This window comes from Hippoglossus hippoglossus, chromosome 5, assembly GCF_009819705.1.
Source record: "Hippoglossus hippoglossus isolate fHipHip1 chromosome 5, fHipHip1.pri, whole genome shotgun sequence".
Lineage (NCBI taxonomy): Eukaryota > Metazoa > Chordata > Actinopteri > Pleuronectiformes > Pleuronectidae > Hippoglossus > Hippoglossus hippoglossus.
In genome coordinates this window covers 20040916-20068888 of record NC_047155.1, presented here as the reverse complement: position 1 = coordinate 20068888, position 27973 = coordinate 20040916, and the positions used below count along the sequence as shown (strand labels likewise).

Below are 27973 nucleotides of genomic sequence, written 5' to 3'. Positions count from 1 at the left end.
ATTTTTTACATTCCATCAGTGTTGTGATATCAGTGTCAAATGTACAGTAAAAAACGACAATCGTAGTCAAATGCTTAGAATAATTTATTAGGATTTTAAAATTGAAACTGTCAGAAAAAAACAAGGAGAAAAGAAAAGCATTGCTGTAAAGCTTGGCAGAGGACAGCCCAAATCTTCAACTTTAACTGAGCTCGTGTAGAGCTAAGAGCTCCATTCAAAGCATTGGCCCTTTTCCTTACATCAACACAAGAAAAAGACATCATAAAATCAATATACAAGGGGAACAAGATCTTCAAACAGAAAAATATAGTTTCTTTTTTTTTTTCTGAAAATAAGTCTTAATGCCGCAGAATTATCCACACGTCGTCTGCTATTACCAATAATAGTACTATTTTCATTTGTAAGGTAAAAAATAACTTATTGCTTTATTGTAAGTTAAAAGTTACAGTGTTGGTGTCCAGCAGTAGTTTTATGTCGTGTCCCAGGTGGTCTGACAGAGGAGCTGCTGGCTGGATCAGGAAGCTTGCTGTTGCGGCTAACGTCACACAAGAAGGCTTAACAAATGGCCGACTTGTTTTGTTTTTTTGCAAATGTTGAGTTTGTTCAAGCTTTTTTTTTTCAAACGTTTCCTGCCAGCCAGCGTCGTCTGTACTGAGGTCCTGAATCAGAGCCGACGGGAGCGAGACCCTGTTCGATTTTGTGGTTCCCTGCCCAGGCCCCTCTGTTCACCACTACACGGAGCAGCAACGGTCGATAAACAACAACATGTCGGATCCAGAGGAGCAGAAATTTATTAGAACTAAATACGAAATGGGAGGGAGGCAGGGGAGAGGAGCAGATGAGCCAAAATGGAACAGGGTGATCTTTTTTTTTTTTCAGTACCAAAAAAAGGCAATCGAAATGCTCCTTCGTTGCCGAAAGTAGTTCCATTTTACACGTTGATGTATGCACACAACACTCACTCACACACACTCAGATGCAACCACATGCATCTTCAAAAGTGATAAGAGGACAGAACGTGACCGTGATGTTTTCTACAATTGCTTCTCTGAGAATGTCCTTCATTTTGTTTTCGCGGTGGAAAATCCCGCGTTAAAGAATAATAATACAAAAAGAAAATAAACAAAAACTAAAAAAAAAAAAACATTGAGAAGTGAATCGCACAAAAAAATATATAATATTTTCAAAAAGAGGAAGTCAAGTCAACCCCTCCCCCGAACCCCGTGAACCCGGTGATTTCTCATGTTTTAAGGTTTGTTGCTCCTTCGTAGTCTGTCGACTTAATCTTGAAGTAGAAATCTGGTTCACCGTGGTGTTAAAAACTATAAAAAGTCAACGTTGCTTTTCCATGAAGTAAGCGAAACACAGCAATGACTTAGTAACAAAAAAACCTTTTTTTCTTTACTGAACAAATGCGTCAGACAGAACTCCTGCAGGCAACGCACGAGCGGACTGGCCAACGACGTACACATAAACCATTATGCATACTGATAAAAAGTAGTGAGATGACCACAGAAAGTAGTACATGACGTCCTGCTGTTAACCCTTTCTAAACCAACCAATGGCATGCCAGCCGGTTCAGTAAACCCCTCCCCCATATCATCAAGCCCCACCCCTTTCCTCCCACACCCACCCCAACCTCTATATACAATATCTTACAGGAAGACATAAAAACATTGCTTTAAAACCAATTACAGAATAAAATACCTTACAGATTATCATTATTATGTCAATATTAATAACAATATTACAAAGGTTTTGTTTTTAAAGACTACCAAAATATACATTTTAGGTTTTTTTTCTGTGTTTCCGTGAAGCTTCAGTTAAAAAAAAGAAAAAGACTGTTGTGGATTTGTTCTTCCTTTGTTAAAAATGGTTTTTCAGACAAACACCCATCTCACGCGGCGTTTTCTCCCTCTGTAACAGCTTTCAACGATTTCATGATGAAACGACATGTAACATTGAAATAAAATTATTATTATTATTAAAAAACTCAATAGTCCTCTGTGTCTTTGTCAAAGATGACAAATGTTTCCTCGGAGATCTATTTATTTTTTTTTTTTTCGAGTTTTCTTTTCTCAGCATCAAAAGAAGAAAGAGGATGACAGCGGGTGGAATCTAGTTATCAGTCTACGTGAGGACAAAACAAGGAGCGATGGGGGACGTTATGTCGAAGTGAGATTAGTACAGCAAAACAAGAGTTCAGGATTTAAAAAGATATTCAGTCGGTGGGTGGAGCCACAGGGAGCCCGGTAAAGCCTGTGGCCGGCCAATCAGGTTGTGCCATCAGTGGGCAGCCAGCATTGTGATTGGCTCGTCAGCAGAGGAAGAGCCCTCCCATCTTCAGTGACCTGGGTCGCCTCAGTGGTAGCCATTAGTGAACGCAGTAGCAATCAGAGGACCCTGAGGAGACACACACACACACACAAAGGCTGAATACACTTTCTGTTCGCTCATTCATGAGTGTGTGTGTGTGTGTGTGTGTGTGTGTGTGTGTGTGTGTGTGCGTGTGTGTGTGTGTGTGTGTGTGTGTGTGTGTGTGTGTGTGTGTGTGAGACCTACCCCTAGACCGTGGCCGAACGCTGAACTGGGGGCGGGGCTGGCGGCGCTCATGTAGCTGGCAACTCCTGAGTCCTGATTGGCTGCAGCATACAGGTCAGCCATTGGTCCAGGGCTGCTGGTGCCCAGGAAACCAGCTGTGCGTGAAGGGGTGGAGCCTAAGAGACAGAGGAGACAAGTCAGGCCTCCAGGCGCACACACACACACACACACACACACACACACACACACACGTCTAAAAATATTCTTTTATTTGTCCAAGCAGGCCAAGCTACCTGAGGCAAGCATACAAATATGCACAAGTAGACGTGGTTTGTCTCAGTGTTTCTCTCTTTCTCTGTCTCTCACACACACACACACACACACACACACACACACACACACACACACACACATACATACCTCTAACTACTGCTGCTGCGGCGGCTGCTGCCATTGGTCCATATGCAGACAGAGGAATGGCTGAGGATTACAGCAGAAAACCCAAATTAATGTACAGACAACTCACTGTGGATCTCTCATATAAAATCATAAGTAACAATCTACAGCGCGGTGTCAACATCTGCTCACACATCTGTCTCTGAGTTAAATTCAATCGGTGGAGGAGTTAAGATCCTAAAAACCATCTGCACCGATGATACACCGTCAAACCATAGGGTTCTTTAAATGGGCAACAAAATAATGTAGCTGAGAAAAATAAGGATGACGTTTCCGGCATGGATGCAGTTGCAACTTAAAGCCACTGGATGGTGGTATAAAGACAGAGCTGCTTGAAGATCAGGGGAGATACTCTATGACAACACAGTTTGTGGCCTAGGAGTAATTCACAAAGTTCTAAAGCACTGCAAACAGGTGTGCTACTGAGATAAGTTTGAGAAAGTTCTGATGAGTCATTAAAACCTGCTCACAGTCTGTTAAATACTGCAGATTATGTGGGAAGGTACACTAAGAACTTTTTAAATGTATATTCTGATGACGAGTGAGTGTAAGAATTAAATCATCAACAAATCTAAACAGTGGAGATGAGAGTGTGAACATTATTTTAGCTTCTTTCTTAAACCAAAACTGTGCACTTCAGATCCACATTAGTTTGACAGTTCATTAAGTGTATTCATGGCCAACAGTGTAGACCTGTAGCATATGAGCTAAATACAGAACCATCCCATCGGGGGATGAAGGTTTAAACTTTTTTCCACCTTACTAACTTTTTTGTTCAAGTTTTTTTGTACTTCTTTCTACCCCTTTAATTTATTATAATTTCTTGGGTAATATTATTACATGTTAAATTAATTTCAGTTCTCTCGGTCTGTCTGTGAAAGTCACACACAGCGGCTTTTGTGAATAAACTCTTTGCTAGTAACTTTAACCACCATTAGGACGACTCCTAATGGTCAGATGAGACGCTTTGTGAATTCGACTCCAGGATTCACAGACAGAAGTTCTTTGTACGTTCAAAGGATCGTTTGTATGACACAGAATCACAGACTTATCTCGGAATGCGTTTTCACAACAGCTGAAAAAACATTTACCTGGAATGATCGCAGGAAGTTACAAAACTTTTGGCCCATTGTAGTAAACTAATACTATTCTCATCACAGGAATAGTCACTTGTTCAGACTGAAACAGCATGTTTGTACTGACTAGTGAATTAATTCAAAAGAAAATTAAACGCACAATTAAATGTAAAATGGGAGCAAACAGGACTATGAAAACGCAGCCTAGGATCTGTGAAGCCAAATTGATCCATGGTCAGTTCCACAGTACGTCTATGGAGTTACTCATAGGTTCCATCCAGGTTTACAGTGTTTATTTAGCAGCAGTTTCATTTGACTTTCTGCTGCTAAATATCTCTGTTTTTGTCTCTTGGGCCGTTGGAGGAGTGAGGAGCCACCAACCTGCCAGCTCTTGGGGGTGGGATGATGTCATGAGGGGGGTCCTCTCTAAATGGAATTCTAGAAACAGAGAAGGTTGAGGAGAGAGAGGGAGAGAGAGAGCTTTATAAATACAGTCCACATCAACCCACCACACATACAAAGCCACATTCACACAAACACACATGTTGCCACTGCCTGACGCCAACAAGGAAGCACAAGCAAAGAAAGTCAGAGATCTATGGTGAGACAGGGCAGGAAGGTAGAGCAGAGGAAGAGGCGGGGCGACACGGCGAAATGAAAGGCGCTTACATAAGTAGATAAAATAAACACAGAAGAATAAAAGAAAAAAAAGATTACAAATCAAAGGACGAAGATCAACATTAGAGACTTGAGACATAAAGAAGGTCTTTGAGAGGAGGAGGAGCATCAGGAACCATTTCAAAATGAAACTCTCAAAGCATCTACAAGCAGCCAGAGAATCCGCTGATGTTAAGCCTGTGTTTACGAGTGGGTGTTTGTGTGTGAGTCCCTAGACCGAACACAGTTCAATCCCCACAGGACTCACAGCTGAATCAACTGCATGTCACAGCCTGCATCATTGAGCCTGTGTCTTCTGAGAGCAGAGTGAACTGTGTGTGAGGTGTACACAGACGCACCTGGGAATTGATAAGTGTAGCCAGGCGCAATTCCAGAGTAGCTGCGGCTGGTGTAGGTAGTAGTCTGAAAACCTGGGTAGCCTATCAGAAGACACAAAATCATCTGTTTGTTAACACACACACAGGAAGGAAGCACTTCATGACATTTGAAGAAGAACTGAGCTGCTGGTGAATTTTGAAATAAATACATGATATGTGAATAAATAAAAACTAACAAACCCAGCCACAAGTTCGAACCAGTTGATAGTTGTAGAGGTTCTCTTTTTGGTTCTGGAATTATTTGAATCAGATATTCTGAGTTTAAAATGAATCCTAGTTGGAACATACGACTATGTTTTAATAATCAACATCATCATAATATTTATCCTGTATTTCTTTAAGAGGCCATGTCACGTGATTCTACAGCTGTTACTGAGACTATGGGGACAATAGTACAGTACAATCTCAAATGTCCAGTAGAGGGAGCCAAACAGCTATAAATGACATAAGTATAGCAGTTTTTTCCTTCATTTCTCTTTTCAAGAGATATTTTTACTCCACTGAGCAGAACTGTGTCGTCCTTCAGTGTGTGACCTCTAAATTTTTCAGATACACAGTAGGTTTATTCATAGGAAATGTGCCTTTGAGAATCAGCTCAGACAATAATATTAATCTAATGAAGACCATTAGATCAAATCAACTGGGTTTACTTTTAGAAATACTAGATGAAAGGAGCCGTAAAGGATATTCTCATCATGATGTGAGATTACTTTTATATTACAGCACAAAGACAATGAACAATGAAGTGAAAATAACCTCAATATATGTATATATGTCATATATGTATTACTCTGCCTCTTTGAAATAGCTATTAGAATTTTAATCCTTGATTTTTTTCCTCCAGCAATTATGCAAACTCTTCAATTATACAAATATAAATATGTTGTAGTAATTTAAAAGGGCTAAACGCAGAGATAACTGTGACATTACAAGATATTTGATAAAACAGAAATGTGTTGTGTTGACCTTCTGATCTGAACAACAACACATTCTTCTAATGAATAAAACCTCTGAGGAGACTTATCAATGACTGGCACTTTAAATGTGAATATGTCTATGAATGAACTTACACATGCTTTTCATACTGTGTATTTGCTTCAGGTATATTTGAGTTAGGATCTTACCCAGCATGCCAATGCCCAGCATGAAGGCGTCCATCCCATAAGGCATCACTCTGGAGCGGCCTCTGGCTGAGCCTGTCGGTGTCATCACCTCCTTGGGCTGGGCTTTCTTACATTCCACCTGAAACATAGGAAGTCAATTATCATTTAATAACAATTACTACTAAGATTGAAACAATGCTTACACAAAACTCATTATCAGAAACCCTAAGACCACTGAGCAAATAATCCTCAATATGTTTCTTGTCAATTCAAGTACAATATATGACAAAAACTGCAAAACTACTGAAGATTTATAGTTTAAATGATATTAAGCTCTTCTAATTGAAAGATTGTGAGTTGAGGAAATGTGTCAGTACCATTTTGTTGTTGATCTCATGGAAGTGAATCTCACACACTTTCTCCACCACATCCTCATTCTCAAAGGTAACAAAGCCAAAACCTGAAAGACACAAACACACACACACAGACTGTTATTTGCACACTTGTTTGTGATATCCTACAGTTTGTTACAAGGACATACAGTATGGAGAGGAGACCCTACCACTCCCGATCTCAGCAATTATACTGGAAAAAAACGCCATCATTACTGTGAGCGTGGCTCGCTCTGTCAATCAGGTGTTGACATCATGGAGGATCAGGTATATCTGTCCTCTACCAATGATCACACCCCAGTTTCTTCTTCTCCCCCTCCACCCTCCCTCTTTTCCTCACTTCTCACGTCTCATTAAGTTACATCCTCGCCTGTAAGCATCCTGACCCGGCACCGCGACCCTCAGCGGGCGCTGCACTTCTCACTCACTGAGAGAGGACAGAGATAAATGAAACGAGGGGAAGCCGGAGGAGATGGAGGGACAAAAGAATGTGAACGGAGAAATATTCTGCTATTTCTTTTTTTCTGGGGAGCTTCACCTAATGACTCTATCATGCTGTTCCCCTCCATTCATGAGGACCTGTCTCTGGGTGTGCCGACGGTTACTCTGCGTACATACCTCTGTGTCTGTTGGTTGTTTTGTCGAACATGAGCATGGCATCGTCAACCTGTGAGAACAAAGCGGAGGATAGATGAGCAACGACATATTAACACACACACACACACAGACCATTACACAGCATGGGGTGCCATTGTCCCTTTTTAGCATTGGAGTTAGAGGGGAAAGCAGATGGAGAGGGTGGAGGGGGGGGGGGGGGGAGAGTGAGGGAGGGAGGGGTGACAGGTGACAAAGGAGAAAAAGAAAAAAGAAAGAATGAGGAGAGAGAGAGAGAGAGAGAAAGAGAGCAATGGGGAAATGAGGGGGAGCTGTATAAAAATAAAATACAATCTATCATCTGGAAAAAGAAAAAGTGTATGTGCACAAGAGGAAATTCTTTTCCCACTCTTTGCTCCATCTCTTCTCTTTTCTCCCCCTTTCATTCGCTCACCCTCACTGTCTTTCTTCCCTTCTCTGCAAAGTTTACTATTACCATGGAGACCCTGTAAAGAATTTCAATTAGAAGAACTTGCCCACCCCCCTCCACAAACCCAAACTCATTTCAATGAGAAGAATGGAGTGAAAAGAGGGAAAAGAGAGGGAGAGAAAGCATAAGAGAAAAGGGGGGAAATACTGATGAATAATGGGGTGATAAATAAAAAACATAGAAGGTAAAGTTTTGGTAGAAGATAGAAAATCTCTGAGTGAACACTTTTGAAGAGAAGAGCAGAGGACAAAGTGAACCTGGGTCTTTGTTAACACGCTCTCCTTTTATTCTCCTTCTCCCTCCACTTTCCTTTTCTGCACTCACTCCACTGCCCTATTCATATTCCTTCTCCTCCTCCTCCTCCCCCCTTTTCACCCTCTCTCTTCCCTCCCTCCCCCACTTGTCCTTCACTGGCAGGAAAGTTAGCAGCTTCTGCTCTGGCTCTGACGGCATGACGAGAGAGAGAGAGAGAGAGAGAGAGAGAGAGAGAGAGAGAGAGAGAGAGAGAGAGAGAGAGAGACTGGGAAGCCAAGGCCGGGATCGCTGGAGAAATAAGTTTGTGTTTTTTGGGCTATCCCGGGAAAAAAACCTCACACCAATCTGTGGTGCAACCTGACTGTATCACATGGAGACACATGTCGAGTATGACTACATTGCTATTTTCATTAGGCAGCGAGCACTGAAACTCAAACCAGTGTAACATGAGTGGCAGAGGCCTGTGGATGACCAGACCATCCGATTTCTAACCTTTACCTCGTAAGAAAAGCACACAACTACACACAGGCGTCTTCCAGACTGATTGAGATCACGTCTGTGTGCGTGTGTGTGCGTGTGTGTGTTTGTGTGCACCTGTGCAGGTGAAAAAATGCCCTTATTCTTTGCCAAATGATGAATATGGAGAGGTTTGAGATTGCTCCTACAGCCTCCATGACCCTGTTAACTCTCCTCCTTCTCAATGTATAGCTTGGACACACACTCACACACACACATGCAGAGCAGCCCCCCCTCCTCTCTCTGTCCTTCATTCAGTTTTAACCCCCCCCCCCCTTCCACCCTTCCGGTTGTCCAAACTCAATGACACAGCAGAGAGCCGGGGAACAGGACAGTAAGTAGACAGCTGCGAGCCAACATGTTATCATAGGACTAGAGTTACATGCACGGCTAGCCCTCCTGTTAGCATTAGCAGCATCTATTCTGGAAGGATGGTTCGCACGGCCGCTGCCAGGGGCTTTGGAGCTGTGCCGCTCCGAAGCCATTTTTTTTTTTTAAGCCGGCACAAAAGATTATATGTGCTGTGGGGTCAGGCTAATATGGTTAGCCTAATTGTCTTCCATGAGAATACAATGGTGTGCTGACTCGCAAACGTGTGTGAGCTTATGCTGTGGTCGCACACCAGTCCCCTTGCCCTTGCCAGAACCAATAAGAAGATGCTCTCCGATGTCCACTGCCCAGGGTGCTGTAAGACAATCTGATTGGATAGCTGTGGGGGTCGGAGATTGGCTTAGCAGCGGCTCAGTCGCTAACTGCTCAGCATGCATGCGGAGAGTGGAGAAAAGTTAAGGTCATATTCTCATGAAGTTGGGCCCCTTCTCTCAGATGTAGGGTTAACTGTGCAGCCTCCAGAGCGCAGCAGTAAAACATATCCAGGTTTTACTGAAGCATGCTGCTATTGTCTGAAGAACAAGTGTTTGCTGGCAAGTCCATTACACGTTCTTTCCCCCAAGATTATGAAAGGTGGCATTCACATTTTTTCCCCTGCTGTCTCCTCACATCTCGCTCTTTTATTCTCTCTCTCCCTCTCTCTCTCTCTCCACGGCCATCTCTCTCTCTCTCTAAACAGGCCAGCAGACAAAGTGCTCAGTCAAGCCTCCTAATCGCCAGCTCACATGGGTGAACGGACTCCTAACTTTTCCCGTCTGCCCTCTCCACATGCTGCACTTTTCATCTTTTCCACTTTTTTCTTTCGCTTGCCACTCGAACATATTCTCCTGTTTTGTTTTAAAAGAGCTTAAGAGGGGAAGGCTTTAATTATTTGAACTCTTCAATAGAAATGGTAGCTAGATGGTTGTTTTTTTCTTACTTGATGTCTTGCAATCTAAAACCTAAGCTAATCAGTTTTATAAGTCAATTAATCATAAAAGTACTGACATTTTGTCATACTTTTTTTTTTACATGTTTTCCCCAAATTTTGCTAAATAGACACAAAAGATATTGATCTAATAGATTTCAAAATTAATTTAGTTCAAAACATGAACAAAGTATTTCTTAACACTCGATAAGTTATTTAAACATTTTACTTTTATTAGTCTTTAACATGTGCCCATTTTTCTCAGCTCCTTTCATGCCACTCCCTGGCACCACAGAACGTTGTTGACACATATTTTACCGCACGTAACAAAATGTTAAGACTTCATCACAGCCATACAACGTAATGAGGTATAAGACGGATGCCTTGGCTTTCTGTGGCAAAAAGAATGGTTGTTTTTCATTTAAATCATGCAAACAACAATCTCCCCAACCAGTCAGGGGCCATCAGCAGATTACTGCTACTTCTTTAATGTAAGGTACTTTCAGGAATGCAGTACAGAGGCTGGAGAAAAATCAAAACTGGGAATTTCCTTTGGATTAAACATAATTGACTGTGTGACTTAAATGCCTGAAATGCTAATCATCAAATCACCAAACTATAAGCCTGATTTCCTGTTTAAAACACGTTTCTCTGATCCACACAGGGTCTACATTCACTGCTAGCAGGAAGGAGGGAGGTGTTCTCAACTCTCCACCAGGTTGAGGGGGATCACAAGACCTACATCAAACATGGCCGCTGTGGTCTCATTGGTGCAGGGACATTCAGCAACAGGAGCTCAGACTTGTTCTGTTAGGGGAACAACTCATAAACACACGCCGTCAACTCCTCACTTTGGTCCATAACACCTGATGTGTCGAGTCCAGTCTGATGAAGTTTGCGTAAGTGTGCTTTCAGAAGTGTTCTTCAAAAAAAGTGAATCAAAGAGACGCCGAAAATGCATAGTGCATTCTGTGTTTTCCTTTGCAAGGCGGTGCCACGGTATGAAAATAAACAAGGCGCCGAGTCCCACTCCATCCCAACCTGCACCTTGTAACCAGGCTCGGATAATAAACAAGAAATACCTCCTGCTCGGCAGGAATGCACTGTGGGATCGGCGCTATCCATGATACAGCTTTGGTCTCACGTGTCCAAACAGTCCAGATATCCCCCTCATCCTGCGGAGGGAATGTTGTCTTAGATACGAGTGTCTGTGATCACCAGGGAGAAGTGATTCGGCACAGAGCTGCAGCCACTTTCAATAAAAACACGCTCCGGAAAACATGACACATGTCACAACATCCACCTTACAATGAGTGTGATGGTCACACACGTCAACCTGGATCCACGGCCTAAAATCAGAGGACGTCTTCCTGCTAATTCCTCAAATGTCTGTCTGTATGTGGAACACATATCTCTGTTCTTCTTATCGGCTTCACATGTGCCATGTGTATAATTAATGGCCTAGGGAGGTGCAGTGACGACAATTTGGTCCAATTTGGACATGTGATACCTTCGATATTAATTAAATTTGAATAAACAGGGAACCAGCGCTCTATAGAAGTCAGTGGGGGCGGGACAGAGTGCCTTCAGTTGAGCATGTCTTATTCTACGTCCTCAGATAAACTACAGCTGTGGGCGGTAACTGGCAGCCTGCAGCCAATAATATCTGATATAATTTCGAAAATCTGATATATTTAAATTCACTATATGGGACCATGTTTATTTTCACCGTATTGGACTAATAGCTGTCACAGGTGCGGATATCCACCATGGCAGCAACCCTCATAGACTAATTTCCTCTTTAACAATTTGTCTTCAAAGTAAAAGCATAACATTGGTTTGAGGATTGTGTCGAAATAGACGACATGCAATGTAGAAATTTTTTCCCATATTTAAGTATTTCATTTAAATTTATATAACCCACATAGGGGAAGAGTAATTAAGAAAATTCTGTTTCATGTTATTAAAAACACTGACTATAAAATCTTCTGATAAACACTCTGCACCTTGACTATAAAAAGCTCTGCACACACATCAAGCACACAAACAATAAAAAGTGAGGAGGACTCACTAATGACCAGGAATAATTCTGAAGTAGCTCTGGAGCATTAACACAGGACAAGAGAACAGAACATTCCAAACAGGTTAAGAACGGACACAGGCTAGTTATTTAAATCTGAACCAGTACCTGAGATATGGTAATGACCCCGAACATGAGGCCAGCAGAGAGAAAAACACGGGCAGACACGAGGCAGAGGGAGCTTCGTGCTGTTAATTTCTTCCAAACCATTAGGCCTACATCCTGGAGCAACACTCATTTTCTAACGGTCCTGCTCACTGGTCAACAGCAGCAGAACCACACACACACACACACACACACACACACACACACTCTTAGTGTTTGTGACAAGTGGATCACTGGCTGTGAGTCTCGCTGTCTGTGTGTATCTGGACAAATGTATGCAGCTTCGCCTCCCTCCGCCGCCTCCATGATGCCACTGTCACACACGCACCCATCTTTCCATTCATGCAAATACACACTTCTCACGCATTTTTAAAGGAAACAAAACACACACACACACACACACTGGGTTACAGCAGGACAATGGGCGAAAGCAGGTCACCACGGCAACAAGCTGAGAGGGAATGGAGCAGGGTGTGTGTGTCTGTACGGGATGGGAGGGGAGCTGGTGTCTGAGGTACAGATTTTGGATATGGTGGTGGGGGGGCTGTTACAGGAGCAGCTGTTGCATTTGATTGGTTAATACTGAAGAGCCTGAACCCTAACACAGTCCCAAACCCCCCGAAGTGAAGTTCGCTAAAAACTAACCCTTTCCTGCATGACAGACACGTTCAAACGTTTACAGCCCATCAGATTGCTGTTTTCCTCCTTTTCATCTCCACTTTTCTTCCACACTATCTCAACATTCCTCCTTTTCTCTGCCCTTCAACCCTTTCCGAGTGCCCCTCCCTCTCTCTCCATGGGGGGCTGCTTCTTCCCTTTCAGTCCCCCGCCATCTTCCTCTCCTCTTCCCCTCCTCTCGCATCTTTTTTTTCTCTTCCTCCCTCTCCCCGGCCACTCATCTGTCTCCACAGCATGGGTTTGCCTTTCACCACATTTCATTCAAAGGGGGCAGAGCAGGACAAACGTATGGAGGCTAAAAAACACCGAGATCTGATCGGAAAAGAGTTAAGTGGCCGACAAAAGAGATAACCTAAGAAACTAAACTCACGCTGGAGCAGCCAGAGCAGAACACAGATGACCACGCTGCTTTTCCCCCCCTCTCTTTTCTTTGAGTTCTTTCTCTCTTTCAGTCCCTTCTTTCACTTTCAACATCTGGCCCTTTTCTCACCACCTTTTACACCCTGCGTGTAGCTTTTGTCGAGCACTGACTCGAATGAAAGGGGGAAGTTGACTAAAGTAAAAAAAAATGTCTAAACAATTGCTTCTCTGTAAATTTGCAAATGAGCTGAGAAACGAACATGATGAAGGCAAGAAAAGACGAGTACAGTTCATCAAAGGTCCATTAGAGCAGTGATTCCCAACCAGGGGGTACTTGTTCTCCAGTGGTAGTATCTGCGGTTGCACAGTGTGTAGGTGGAAAGATTGTGAAGTAGCACAACTAATTTGATGAAACAGAAATTTTAATTTGATTAAAAATGTGTGTCCACACACTGAGTCAGCTGTAACAGCCAATCAACACAAGTTAGAACTAAATGTGTGCAGAGACCAGTTAACAAGTAAATGTGTGAGCAAAGAAAAACATTTATCCAAGAGTAAGAAACTGTGGGATTAGTGAGCTAAGTGATAAATGATTCATATAGCTAATAGTAATAATACATAATAGATATAGTTAGCTTACATTAATGGATAATGGGTTGAATCAGTTAAAAGGAGAATGGTTAAAACAATTATGGCAAGAGATAATGGAAAACTGAAATGTCTGATTGATAAATGATTGAAATAATATTCATGGCTAAACAGCTGGCATCATGAGGAGCGACCACGGGGGCAGAGGGTGCGGCCGCCCCCAGGGCCCCACGCTTAGCAGGGCCCCCACTGAGCTGGATGTTTGGCAGGACCACAGCAGCGGATGTCTGACGGATACTGACTGAAAGTTACAGTTGCATTGTAATTGTGTGTTGTTTTTTTTGATCTGGCACGGTGGTAACACGGAGACAAAGTGCACATCAGGTGATTTAAACTCAAGAAGCAAAAAAGAATGAAGAGTTAAATTGCATCCTCTGCTCCTCTTACATGTCGTCTTGCTCGTCGTTTTAAAATGATGACAAAACAGATAATCAATCATGATGTGATATATTTTATATACTACAGCAAACCACAGCTGGGTGAGCAGGGAAGACAACTGACGTATGAATCATTCATGATTATTTTTCATAACTTAAATTTTGGTTATGAAGTAATGAGTCAGATTGTTAAATGGATCAGTTGTAACTCCATCTCTGCACCTGTCTGTGTCACTGCCTGTGGTGTTGTCAAGCTTGTACTTAAATGGGCTTTTATTATTGTAGACCCCTGTGTCTATAGTATGTTTTGAGTATTGTACCACTGTGTTTTCTTTTAGCTTAATGTTATACTGGTGTAAGAAACACATGGCACAGTGCACTTGGTCGTCCTTGTCTATTTTCGGCCGGCCACTAGCAACTTGTTTTCTTTTGTCAGTTCTTCAGACAAACGGCAAATGGCCCCATTCTATGTTTTCTGAACCTTTGGATTGGCTCAATAATTAGTGTTTATGAATAGAATATATCTTATTTTCTTTTACAGTTGTGAATTTAAAACAACATCATCTTCTAGTTCTAATAATTAGCTAACAAAATAAAATAGTTAATGTTAAAAGGAAAATGGTTGAAATGTTTATCTGAAAGTAATAAATTAGATAGAAAAAGTAATTCATGTTTTATTTTGTTCTAGTTTGTTTGTTTGTTAGTTAACAGGATTACAAACACTACTCAACCAATTTCCATAAAGGGGAGGGTCATGAACTAAGGAAGAACCTATTACATTTAAATTTTGGCAGGGAACTGGATTTTTTTTCACTTTCTGTAACATTGGCCATGATTTGTTTAGAATGATTAATGGATCTTGATGAAAAAACAACAGACATATTCAGGGGACTGATATTTATGAATGTGTGTTATTCCTTGGTGTTCTACTGAGTGTCATTCTAGTTAGCAAATGGATTAACGATTTAAATGTAATGGATAAATTGTTGAAAACTGTTGACATTTCAAGTGGAAATAGTACGAAAGCAAAGTTAACCGAACTGGCCAAAGATAGGAAAATCAGTAATTATTTTATTAATCCATCTATTCAATATTTATACTGTTTATCCTTTAAGGGTTGTGGGGAGCAGGAGCCTAAATAATAATTGTATCCACTTTCAGTTTAAATAGATTCAGCCGTGTGTATGTAGGGGCGACCAGATTCAGACAAGTCAAGGTTAGAACCACTGCATCAGAGAAAAGACAGGAGCTCGTCACTGAGTGGCTACAAATAGATCCCAGGTTTGTGTATGGTTCACCTTTCCAAACTGGTCGAAGTATTGCTTCACATCTTCGATGGTGGTATTGACTGACAGCCCTCCGACAAAGATCTTCTTTGTCCTGGTCACCAGCTAGCAGAAGAGGAGAAGAAGAAGAAGAAGGCATCGTTTACCACTAATCACATTAGAAGGAGGGGGGGGGGGGTAGATGCCTGTGATAAAGTGACTTCGTGTTTGTTTGTGTTTGTCTAATCTCAGAGGTTTCTGAAAGCTCCTCTGAGCAGTCAGGTTAATTCACTTCAGTGCAGGTCTGAGCTCGAATGAGTGTGTGTGTGTGTGTGTGTGTGTGTGTGTGTGTGCAGGTGAGTGCTCATTCGTGTGTGCAAGGACACAAAAAAGCATATGTGTGTGTGTATGTGCGCGCTGTTGGCTGCTGATGGTCGGGGTGCAGGATGGGGGAGGTTGTTTAGGTCAGGGTATGGGGCCACGGTGTCAGGCTGGACAAGTGGATTGGCGCTCCTCCCTGGTCACGTGCCTGACTCTAATCCCAGCCAACCAGGGCTGAGTAATTGGGGGTGACACATGACATCATCATGACTCCTCCTTTAGCCGTTAACCCCTTCAGGGTACACTCACCTTGGGCTGGGCCCGACGGGGAAATGCCACTTTAGGGTCGATCTGTAGAGGAGAGATGAGATAAAATAGTAAAAAATTCTGAAAGGCAGTGAAACACATTATTATTATATCATTCCATTATTATCATAACACATATTGTAATGGCGTACATATTTCAAGAGCCTCTGTTGTGAATAATATTGTTGTTTTTATGAATGATTATAGGAGGCCAGCACGACTGCATTACACATCTGGATCGGGAATTCCAGGGATTTTTGAATAATTCATGGATCTTAATGAAACCTATCAGACTTATGATATCTATAAGTGTGTTATGTGGTGCAGTTGATTGACTTTAACTGTTGCCTTGGCCGAGTTATGTTCTCGGCTGAGTGACAAAAATTATATTAGAAATGTGCAAAAAGCACGATTTCAACACTTTAACCTCCTTATAGTTTGTGGATCCAGAGAACTCAACCATGTATGTGTAAAATAATTCATATTTTTTAATGTTACCAAATAAATGTCCTTGTTTCTTTCTGTAAAAACGTATTAAAATAAAAACCTTTCTAACTGAGACAAACCGGGCTTGGCTTGCACATTTTATGAAGTTGACAAAATATTACACTTTACATTTAAATTATATGGGCTACGCATTTATATATTGGACTGTATATATTGCTTGAGTTTGCGAAAAGATCATTCACAGACGAGCGATATGAAGTTATGTTTGTTTGGGGTCAATTAGACACTAATAGATGTCATAAAACTCAAACTCCCTCTGTTTGAAAAACAACAGGAATCCAATTAGACGTACTGAGGATTTGGGAGCAGTGGTGCTTTTTCAAAAGAACTGTCATCAACAATCACAAACATGTGAAGCATATGAAATTCCATTGTACTCTCCGGGATCCCACACATTAGAAACGCAGACTTGGGAAAAACGTCATCAGGTCAAAATATAAATCAATCTTAAAAGTCCTAGGGTTTCATCTGATAAAATGTCAAATGTGCAGTTAAAGAGTGACAAAGAGAACCAAAAAGATAATAAGGGTTATACAGAACTGAAGTTGTGCCCTGTGAGACGTGGAGGTCCACCCTGCTTACGTTTCTTTAACAAAGACACCACTGGATATATGTTAGTGGTCGATCCTGTTGCTGTAAACGTCGATGAATTATCACACTGTTAACAAACCAGAATCAGTTATTACACTGAGCCTGAGTCTGAACCATCTGAAGGCCTACAAGTCCAGAAATAGAGCATATGCAAATCTGTAGGGTATGTATAGTAGCCCCTTGTTTATGCAAGCCCCCTCCCAAAAAAACCTCCAAACCCGCCAGCCAAACAAACAGGCAAGAGGACCGAACACACAGCGAGACGTGAATGCATACATTCTCTGAACTAAATGAGTTACAGCAACAAACCAAACAGTACGAAACCCGAAATGAGCATTTAATATTCTGCCTATAATTCAGATGGAGATATCTATTTTTTCTAAATCTCACAAATCCAGACAACCCCCATTTTGGATTAGCCAGATTTGACTGTATCCATATTTCTGCTCACGAAACGTCTCTGCACTGGTCAAGGTTACAGATAAAATTAGAAGCAAATGAGTTTTGAATGAGCTGGCCTTTAATAACTCTAAATATGCAAAGCCCGGCCTGGCATTTTAAAATTGTGTGGAATCTCGTGTTATTCTCACCCGAGCCAACATGAGAGATGATTTTAGGTCACAGGGCCTTGTAGTGTATTATGGTCTTAGACTTCCATCTTTGTTCTAATAATTGGATGTGTGAAGCGAAACCCCTTGTGTCTCTCGCTGCCGCCCGTCAGAGGTATTGGATTGATATTGGCGACTAAAAGGAGCCTATCAAACGGCCAGAAAGAAAGTACTTATAATGTGAACAACATACACAATTCAAAGGGACGGCGTTGATTCAATATCCCAAACAATCCTCTCATCTCTTCCCTATTATATCTCCCGGCTCCTGGTGACCAATCCTGCGAGGACCTTTTAAGTGCCGCAGATTAACCGCTGCTTCGGAGAGCAATGACACCGTGTAACTAAGATGCAGCTGCGACGTCCTTGGAGAGAATGGCAAGAGGACGTTGCACCTTCAAGTGGGGACACAAAGACGTGAAGTGTCGTGTCACCTCCAGCTGGTCTCGGCGAAGAGAGACAATGGTGACAAGGACACGCGATGGCCACCAGACTATCGGCAGCAACAATGAGAGTGCGCGCACAAACAGTGGCAGCACAGCGTTTACTTACTGGATATGTGCTTAATGGGCCGAGCGTAACATAATATACGTGTGTGGCTTCATGCTGTACACTCACAAGCAAAGTGACTTACTGTACGTACCACAACCTTCAACAGAAACTAAACAGACTAGACAGCAAAAGACACAATGGTGTAAATGGCTAACAGAGGAAGCTGCTTTTGTCTAATACAGTCCTGTCCACCTGTACTATACTGAAATAAGCTGTTTTTAAACTGTACATTTGTCTTGAGGCATAAATACAACAAGCATTAGAGGAGAGAGAAGCTGCCGTGACCTCTGAAGAATAACACAATAATACAATCACAGAGGAACACTGCGTCATAAACACTGTACTGTGTCACCTTCTCTTCGTATGCAGTTCATTGTAACATAGACACACTACACATCCTAACCTAACCTTAACAAATCAGTTCGCGAGAAACGCCACCCAACATGGCCGGCGGTTCTTCATCCCACCTGAAAGCGCTGAGAGGTAACATCCTCTCGTGTTCAGGTCAGCCCTCCTGCCTTTAACCGTTTTAACAAGACTAGAGTACAGGAGCCGCCCCGAGGCGATTATGTGGCACAGACGCAGGCTGTAAGCTGAAAGTGACAGCGAGGAGAGGAACCCAACACAAACATATGGCTGCAGTCACGTACCAGTGATCGCCACAGTAAATACAGTAGAGTGTATTCATAAGGAAAAAAATATTCAACAAACACAGACATCCTAAAGCATTTTCACTAATTGAACATTTTGAAAACCATTTTGTAATTTTGTATTAATTTCCTCTTTAATTCTGCTTGGAAAAAACACAATTCTTACATTAGGAGTGGTTGATAAGGTTATATGTGTAGTATGTTATAACATAATTAATATATATATATATTGCGATATACTACTGCATTAACTGCTTGTGGATGAAGTAACTGAACACTAATTACATGTATTTGACCTATCTAGAGAATTACAAACTTCACAAATAGGTAGAAATAACCTTTTTAATACAACAGCATGAAAACAGTGATATTAAAGACAGATATGATTTTAATAATCTGTAAGGGTAAAAACTTTCCTCATGGTTTATATAGTGTAATATTGACCACTGATACTACACATGTTGACACCAGTATTTGATAGCAGAAGTTCTTTAAACAACCTGGAATACAGAAGGTTACCAGCTAGACTAGGTTAGGCCTAATGCAGTATCTGTAGTAGTGCTACTACAGCTACGGTCATGCCATGCGGTTAAAAAAAATCATTCCACTTCAGCGAAGAAACAGAATATATCTATATAACATCATTTCTACTTCTGGCTGTATTCAGAGAAAGGCAACAATAGATGAAAGACTACAGCATCTATCAGATTAGCCTCGAGGAAGACAAGATAGGCCACAAAGCAAAATAGTGAAACGACTTAGCCAGTCACCGTGTGCAACACTCAGACGTAGCTCTTCAGGAGGGAAGCCTTGAGATTTTTTAAAGAAGTGGCTGTGTAAAAGTTACAGTCCCAATCAGGACCGGTGACTAGATGTAACTACACAGCCGTTCCTCCTCCACGGAAGAAACGGACGGAGAAGAGTTATGACTGAGTGTCGGTGAAATGGTCTGACTAGCATCCTGCTTCATGACATCCAACCTCCGCTCAATCTAAGCAGCGCAGTGGCGGCAAGAGCCTACGGTATGATTTATTTTTTTAGTGGTTTAGCTTTTGAGACTAATCTACGGCCAATAGTCACCTCACGTGGCCCAGCGCGTCCACCAGTGTTACAAACTGGAAAACAAAAATAAAATAATAGAATGTCAGATAGATAGATAGATAGATAGATAGATAGATAGATAGATAGATAGATAGATAGATAGATAGATAGATAGATAGATAGAATAGGTAGGAGAAAAAGCACAGGGAGAAAGAGCAGGCATTCATTTGGAAAACAGAGTGAGCCCATGAGAAAGTGGGCCTGTCCAGTGTAGCGGTGCAGTGGGGCCGTCCCAGCAGGCAGCCCCTCTGATTCCATTAATTAACAGGACAAAGAGTACAAAACAGATGGGCCCGTAGAGGAACTGGGGCTCCCGTGCTACCCCCACAGGCATGCATACATACATACGCACACACTCACAAGCCCCCACACATGTAAAATGACACACATACTGTATGTAATTATCAGAGCGAGGACACACCAGTGTACACACATACTATCCACCTCCTTCCACGCCACCGACAATAAATATATTTGTCGTAATGTGTCAAACCACATGTAGAGATTAGGGCTCAGACAACCTGCCAAGACATCCGTGCAACAAAATGGCACACACGTTCATAAAAAAGGCACCACAGGCCGCCCCATTATGTGCAATATAATCAATATAAGCGCAACAAAAAGCTATAAACAGAGGAGGGGGACAAAAGGAGTTGGCATGTCAATGCCTGCACACACAGTGCGAGAGAGACTTAGTTTGGGCTCGGGCCAGCAGGGTCAATCTGCACAGCTGAACAATGGCACAGTAATTAGTTAACGAAGCTCACTAATGAGGAACCCCCCAACCCAACCCCGCCGCTACCCCGGTAACCCAGCTTGGGTGCGTCGCCGCGGCGGTTGAGTGCATTGGCGATGATGCTGGTGCTAGTGCGGCCCGAGTTTGTGGCACGACCACAGAGCGCCCTGGATCCGCCCTCCGAGCCGGTCCAGGCTTTATCCCCGGATCTGAGGCCAAGCATGGACTCTCGGAAACCCAATCCAGTTTGTTTCCTTCAATCCGATTAGTTGCTTTTCAGATCCATACTAATTACAGCACAGGAGCCGGGCCTCCCTCCCTCTCTCTCTTCTCCTCTACCTTCTCCACCCCCCCTGCTCTCTCCAGTTTTGTCCATGTCAGCATTAACAGCTAATCTCCAGTCAGGAGCCAAAGGAGCTACTGCTAGCAAACTGAACTCTCCACTAACCAGGTGTTAGACCAGCAAAGACGGTGACAGTGGCGATCTGTAGTGCCAATGGTCGTCAGAGGCTGCTGCTAACATATGTTGTTGCAGTGAAAGTAGCTCACCATACTGATGGCTACTGCTACTGTACCTTCACAAACAGTTGGGCCAATGGCTGCAACACGTCCACAGGAGCAAGTTTAAATAAATAAAAAAAAGTATGTATGGAACCTATTTTTTCCATTTCCTCTATAAATGTTCCTTTTCCTTCTAAAGCCCCTTTTCCACACGTCAAAAACCCACTAACACCCACTTACATCTGGCTTTTGTCTACAATGGGAATGGATGCAATCAGCGTTCACTCCCGGGTCAAATGATTCTCCAGTAAACACAGGATTTTATCGTCTCCGATCAGCAGTGATGGGAATGTGACTCCCAGGTAAATATGCAAATGTCTTCATTTTATTTATTTTGGCAGTCTAGAATCTGATGCTGCACTTTTTCGGTGTGACGTTATGACGTCAAATGAACTTTCGGGCGTTGACACGTAATTAACCACTAATATTTGCGTACTTATTGTTTTTCATATTTTGGGAACGATGTGCAGCGGCCATTTTTTTCTGCATACATGTATTGTGCAAAATGTTACTCTGGCAAGACAGTGAGGTAAGAGAGCGCCTCAGTTTCTGCCACGTTTGTGACGTTGAACATGATTCATCTGGGAGAAACACTGAGAGACAAACTCCTCTACCAGCAGTGGAAGATGAGTCAATTGCCTTTTAGTGGGTTTAAAAGTCGATACCTGCTAGTTATGGTGTAATTTGGAGAGGATGCCCGTTAAAAACACACGCACCATCAGTAAACACATAAATCATAATGAAAAATAGCTAATAAAACAAATCATAAGAATAAAACAATCAATCACTAATTAATCAAATACAAATCTAAATTCCCCCTGCACTAATCCGAGTGAGTGAGAATTACTGGTTTCGTATTTCTTCTCCTTCCCGTAACTGGTTCCAGTAAACTATCTCTGAGAGAAAACAAATACCAGTTGTGCCCTTCTTCTCTGTCCAGAGAAATACAACAGCACAGCACTGCCCCGAGGCCACACTCTGTCCTAACAGGAAATCTGACCTCCAACCAAAACAACAACCTCAAACAGAGCTCACTCTAGAAAACAAAAGACAGCCTCACATTTGTTGTATTTATATTTTCAGGGCACGCAGGTATTGTGATGCAAAATCTCCCTCAGCCCTCGGCTTTGGTGTTTCTAAATGGTGCATAAAACCATACTGATGTAACAGGACTGTAAATGTTTAATACAACTTGTAACCAGTGCAATGGACCTTGCACCGGTTAATATAGTTTACTTCTCACCCTGTTTCTCTGTTATACATCCTTTTCATATCCACCTCCCGCGCCTCTTCTCTTCCTGTTTCAGGACTTGTAGCCTCTTTTCTCATAAACTAAAGGCTCAGCATAAAAATAATAAATCAGAGCACCGAGTCTTTTTTCTCACTCCAGAGAGGAATGTCTTCCTCAAATCTCATGCTGATCAAACAATACAGTGGAGCGAGGGGGGGAGGGGGCGTCCAGGTGTGATGCAGACTCAAAGTGCATGAAAATACAGAAATAAATAAATATAGAGAATAATTATGTGTTAGCTGTGTGACAGAGGGTAACATGGGCCCCACAAAGCTATGCAAGTTATTACAAATATTAATTCCACCTCCACAGAATTTGACCCGAAGTTGACTTCGAGCTGCAGCATGTTTTTTACCCCAAAAAATATTAGCGTAAGACTTCATTCATATTTTTTTTTCAATAAAGATGGAAACCATGTTGCTAATACAGTGGTTCTTAAATGGGGGTAACAAATTTAAATATTACACTTCTATATCTTGTGTTGTTCTTTCATATAACTATATAGAAGTGTAAAATGTCAAATTATTCCAAGGGACATACATGAGAGGTTCCTTGAATATTTTTTATATTGTTGGGGGTCCTACATCAAGAAAAAATTGAGAATCTTTGGCCTAATACAGTGGTTGGAGCCGGGAATGAGCAGTTTTGCTGCTGCACAACATTTGTGGATCAGTAATATTTTATATAGTGTCATTTAATCGGTTTTGACCAATTAAAAACAGCCTAAATTCATTGTAGCCCTTATCTATAAAGTTCTGGCAAATCTAAGATTGGCAAACGATTGAAAAAGATTCATTTATTCAGACATCCCAAAGTGGAACGACAAAATGGCAACCATAGCCTTGTGTTAAAATGCCTGGTTGGGCAAATGGCATGGTGAGCTGCTCGCTCCACTCGGCGCTACCATAACAACCTGAGCAGCCAAAGCTGCAGTCGAGCCGCTAACATTATTATTGTTTAGACTTATGTAGTGTTTTGGTTTATAATAGGGCAACGCCTAACCCCACCAGTGGCCTGCCAGGCTGAGTCTCCACAAGCCTCCAAACCTGTGTTCACATAACACACACACACACACACACACGCACACACACACACACACACACACACACACACACACACACACACACGGTCTGGCTCCCACAGGCTCCAGCAGTACCTGGTTTTAAGAGGTAACATGACTCACTAAGTAACACTTTACAGTTGCATAGAATCACGTCCAAGACGACTGAAAACTCTGAGCCATTACCTGCAGCAACACTCATTCTGTCATAAAAATCACAGCAACCGTGTGAAACATCCACTCAGTTCAAATACTTGAAAACTTTCTAAATATTAATCACCACACACGTTATCAGCTAAGACACACAAGTATAAAGGTGTCGTGTTTTAACATTATCTGTGTGTGTGTGTGTGTGTGTGTGTGTGTGTGTGTGTGTGTGTGTGTGCGTGTTAGAGCTTTGCTGAGCCAACCAACCAAGCCTAGTGTCTTGAGTTAATGCAAACTAGCATGGAAGTTGTTATGGCAACATAGGTCCCATCAGGCTGTGCAGTCGGTAACAGCACTGTCTCCTGTGGCTGGCATCACCCCCGGCAACCGGCCTGCTCCCAACAACTAACCAGGTCTACCTCTCTCCACCCATGGACTCTGGTGACTTTCTGTGCACCTGATTTCCACTCTCAAATAATCCTATTGTGTGTGTGTGTGTGTGTGTGTGTGTGTGTGTGTGTGTGTGTGTGTGTGTGTGTGTGTGTGTGTGTGTGTGTGTGTGTGTGTGTGTGGTAAAGGAAAGGCCACAAGCGGACAAGGACACACCCATCGCCCACAACCAATCTACATGACCAAGACAACAACATCCACACTCTCATAGATATTTAAATCAGAGTCGGCGGCTTCGACCCTCACCAAACTACAAACCACAGGGATTCACACTTGTTTTCCAGTCAGTGTGCTCTGTAGGTGAATGGTGTGTGACACGAGCTTGTTGGGCGCTCTGAACCGATTTGCTCCATTTAAAACATTTGAATTTTCTTGTGTCGGTGTAGGAGGGGGAAACCCACCAGTAACATGAGCTGTTCGGGCACGTCCTCTACAAACACCAGCCTCTATCTACAAAACATCACTATTCAAATCCGACTAAACCTCATCTGGACCTTACAGGCTTCCCCCCTGACATTACTGCCCCAACTTTTTCATTTCCCCAAACTTTTTTTTTTCTACCTCCTCTGACAGTCTCCACCACCAAAACTGCTGCTGTTATTTGCTATTTGAAAAAAAAAAAAAGGAAGAAGAGGGAAAAAACTTGTGAGCTCTCTGTATAAACCCTGTGAGGGTTTTGCAGGGGCTCCTTCCCCATTCAGGTCCCCCAGGTAACCATGGCAATGAAGTCCAAGAAAGAACGCTTTCATGTTGGCGCCCTGAACCGGGATTTGGAGGGGGAAATGAGCAGAGAGGAGGAGGAGGAGAGGGGGCTGCTCCACTCCTCAACTTTACAAGCCATTCGGTGCATGGGGAACAAAATGCACCAAGGGAAAAAATAAACCAGCACACAGAATCTGACTTGGAAAAGTTACCAATGACCAGTTATAGTGGCACCATCCTGCAGCTGTCTCCGTGCAGTGGCCAGAACTCACCGTTTTGGAGTCCAGGTCGTGTCTGTTTTGCGCCAAAACCTTTTCCACACCGTCTTGGTCTGCGTATGTTACAAACCCGAAGCCCCTGTAAAAGCACATGTAAAAGACAAAATCAGTTAAAGTCCATGAAATCACAACGCAAAGTCACAAACAGACGCATCGTGGAGAAGCATGGCAGAGCATGAGGCATCCAGTGATAGGACGGCGGGGCGCACACGCCTCCTTCTTACCTCGACCGCTTGGTAACGGGATCTCGCATCACCATGCACTCCTTCACCTCGCCGAATTTACAGAAGTACTCCTTCAAACCCTCTGCGGACACAGCAAACAGGGATCGGGGTTAAACATGAATAAAAAAACAGGCAGCAGCGAGAGACGAACAGGCCGTGTCCCGACTGAGGTGATGTGGCTGGAGAGAGACAATGGGGGTCGGACCACGTTGTGTTTGTGTCCCTCTCCAGCTCCAGCACGGGCACATCCAGCCTGGAAGGCCCCGCGGAGCTGGGGGGGACGATCCGCTGCTGCTAGCTCTGCCACAACAACAGCAGCAGCAGCAGCAGTGACGGGGTAATAACGTAACCGGAATGAAAACTGTATTCGCGCGTCAGCCTTATACGCACGGCTCTTAAAATAAATGAATGGACGCAGCGGAGCGCCACAATGAGGAAAACAAGACGCGCAGCCTGGGCTCCGACAGGATCTGAACTTCTGCGTAAACACACAACAATCGATCGCCCCCCTGCAATTAATTATAAGTGCTAATGAGTGCACATGCAGGGAATAAACCCAGACAAATCCATGTATGTGTGTGTGCACGCCTCTCCAGTGTTAATCCCCCTCCTCCTCCTGCGTCTCTGTGCAAGTCTAAACCCTGAGATCCTGATCCTCATTGAATACAAGGCTTTGATTCAACTATTTACTGTGTTTCTCCTCAACTTCAGGAAGCTGCAGTGTAACGCGGGAGCTGTAATTACGCCACATGCATGATGGGAGATAAAATAAACAAACAAACAAACAAACAGAAGGCTTTCATTGAGACTTGTGAAAGTAGCGTGCGGGACAGCTCACCTTGTGTCGTCTGCCAACTCAGACCCCCGATGAACATTTTGCTGAATGGAGAGAAACAGAAGGTGTAAGTCACACGCACATACACACACACACACACACAATAACACATACACACGCGTCTTTTTTACGGCACGGCCACATAGCACACATTCATTGAAGGGCGGAATTGTGCGTAATTACAGCGTCAATAAAAGTAAGAAGAAAGCATCGGCCATGTTGCGAAGTCACCAATCGGCCAGTCGGGCCGTTATAATCCCCCAGAGGAGGAGAGGAGGGAAAAAAGAGAGGAAGAGAGGAAAGAGAGGGGGATAGGATTTTCCATTGGATGGAGGAGAAGTTGCGATGTGGCCTTGTGGAGGAAAAGCGAGATAAATAAACAAGCGTGAAGGAGGGAAAGAGCGGCGGTGCGTCCCTGTCTCCTCCGCGGAGTGAATCCATCCCACACACACACACACACACACGCGTTCACACACACGCAGCGTGCTTGTCTTTTGTCTCGGCGCGGCTCCGCTCCCGCACTGAACTCAACTAAAGTCCAAGGTGAACTCAAACCGGGCCGAGGCGAGCAGGAGAGCGTGGAAAAGGGCATGCGGGCGCACGGAGGCCGTTACCAGGGGTCGTGGGGGGAGTTGTCCGTGCCGGAGGAAAGGCTGCTCTGGCTCCCTTCCGTGTCCATTCCGCTCTCGGCTGGTGTAATTCCCGCACTGTGAGGCGAGGAAAGGCAGTGGAGCTCCATTCACTGCTGCCGCTGTTGCCGCTGCTGCTGCCGCTGCTCCAGACTCAGGGGCGGGCAGCCGAGTCGGGGAGGGAGGGGAGGAGAGAGAGAGGGGAGGGAGGGGAGCAGGGATGGGGGTGGGGTGGTTGAAAGGAGGAGGGGTGAGCGGGGAAACACACACACACACACACACACACACACACACACACACACACACACATGCATGTAGGCATACACGCTCGGAGAGAGAGGCTCCGCCCCTAGCTCGTTTTCCCGTAGCCTACCCTAGCCCTCGGACCTCCCCCCTCCCTCTCTCCCTCCTCCCTCCTCCCTCCTGCACGTTGCCTGCCTTTATTCATGCTGCCACTGGCTCTCTCTCTCTCTCTCTCTCTCTCTCTCTCTCTCTCTCTCTCTCTCTCTCTCTGTGTAGTGTTTCCCCGCCGTTCATGTCATTGGCTGATCACAACAGCATGGCCCATTAAAAGCGTTTTGAATGGTCTGGGGTTTTTGCTTTTCTCCACACACTACAGCAGTGTGATGACACAAAAGCACACTAAGCAACAAACAATATGACCAAAATGACCACATGATAAGACTTAGCCTAAATACAACCAGTGGCCTAGCCTGTAGATTCCAATTGTTGTTGTGCTTGGTGAGTAATTGCTTCATGTCTGTTATTACTGACGGGAGACGGTGTGTTCCAGTGGTGCCAGGTTAGGCCTCAGGTGAAATGAAGCATCTGTAACCAGGATACTACCAAACCCTTTAATGCTCAATTACATAGTCAGCTGATGATGTAATACAAACTGTGATGTTATCATACATTATGTAATGTGATGTGATCACATGATGTAATGTGATGCGATCATAGATGGTGTGATCACATATGATCACATATGATACAGTGTAATCATGTATAATGTTATGTGATGTTATATACGATGTAATGTGATCACCTGATGTAATATGATGTGTTCATATATAATGTGATGTGATCATATACTGTATGGTGTAATGGGATGTAATTACATGTGGTGTGATATGATC

The 27973-nt window shown here is 43.2% G+C and overlaps 1 protein-coding gene across 3 annotated transcripts; it reads right to left on the bottom strand.

Annotated features, from left to right (window-relative positions):
• Positions 1-66: 66 nt before the first annotated feature.
• LOC117761694 (RNA-binding protein Musashi homolog 1-like) lies at positions 67-27973 on the bottom strand. 3 transcript variants are annotated; one of them, XM_034585798.1, is made up of 15 exons: positions 26823-27962; positions 26212-26252; positions 25374-25455; positions 25144-25228; positions 15919-15960; positions 15322-15414; positions 7242-7290; positions 6609-6691; positions 6253-6370; positions 5309-5359; positions 5090-5170; positions 4455-4511; positions 2962-3021; positions 2563-2717; positions 67-2403 (listed from the first exon to the last, which is right to left on the bottom strand). In XM_034585798.1, exons 1-15 carry the CDS (start codon positions 26945-26947, stop codon positions 2362-2364), a joined length of 1164 nt encoding a protein of 387 aa, XP_034441689.1. In that variant the 5' UTR covers positions 26948-27962; the 3' UTR covers positions 67-2361. The 3 variants fall into 3 exon arrangements, with proteins under 3 accessions (XP_034441689.1, XP_034441690.1, XP_034441691.1); XM_034585799.1 differs by lacking the exon at positions 5309-5359 and having other exon boundaries at positions 26823-27957; XM_034585800.1 differs by lacking the exons at positions 67-2403; positions 2563-2717; positions 2962-3021 and adding an exon at positions 3842-4238 and having other exon boundaries at positions 4367-4511; positions 26823-27973.

What these genes read in the sequence shown, in the direction of transcription:
- LOC117761694 (XM_034585798.1), bottom strand. Translation starts at nt 26,947, where the DNA reads ATGGAGCTCCACTGCCTTTCCTCGCCTCACAGTGCGGGAATTACACCA. An exon ending in AACTCCCCCCACGACCCCTG is followed by an intron (nt 26,253 to 26,822) that starts GTAACGGCCTCC and finishes CTCTCCATTCAG; the next exon opens with CAAAATGTTCATCGGGGGTC. An exon ending in TGGTTCGAACTTGTGGCTGG is followed by an intron (nt 5,171 to 5,308) that starts GTTTGTTAGTTT and finishes GTCTTCTGATAG; the next exon opens with GCTACCCAGGTTTTCAGACT.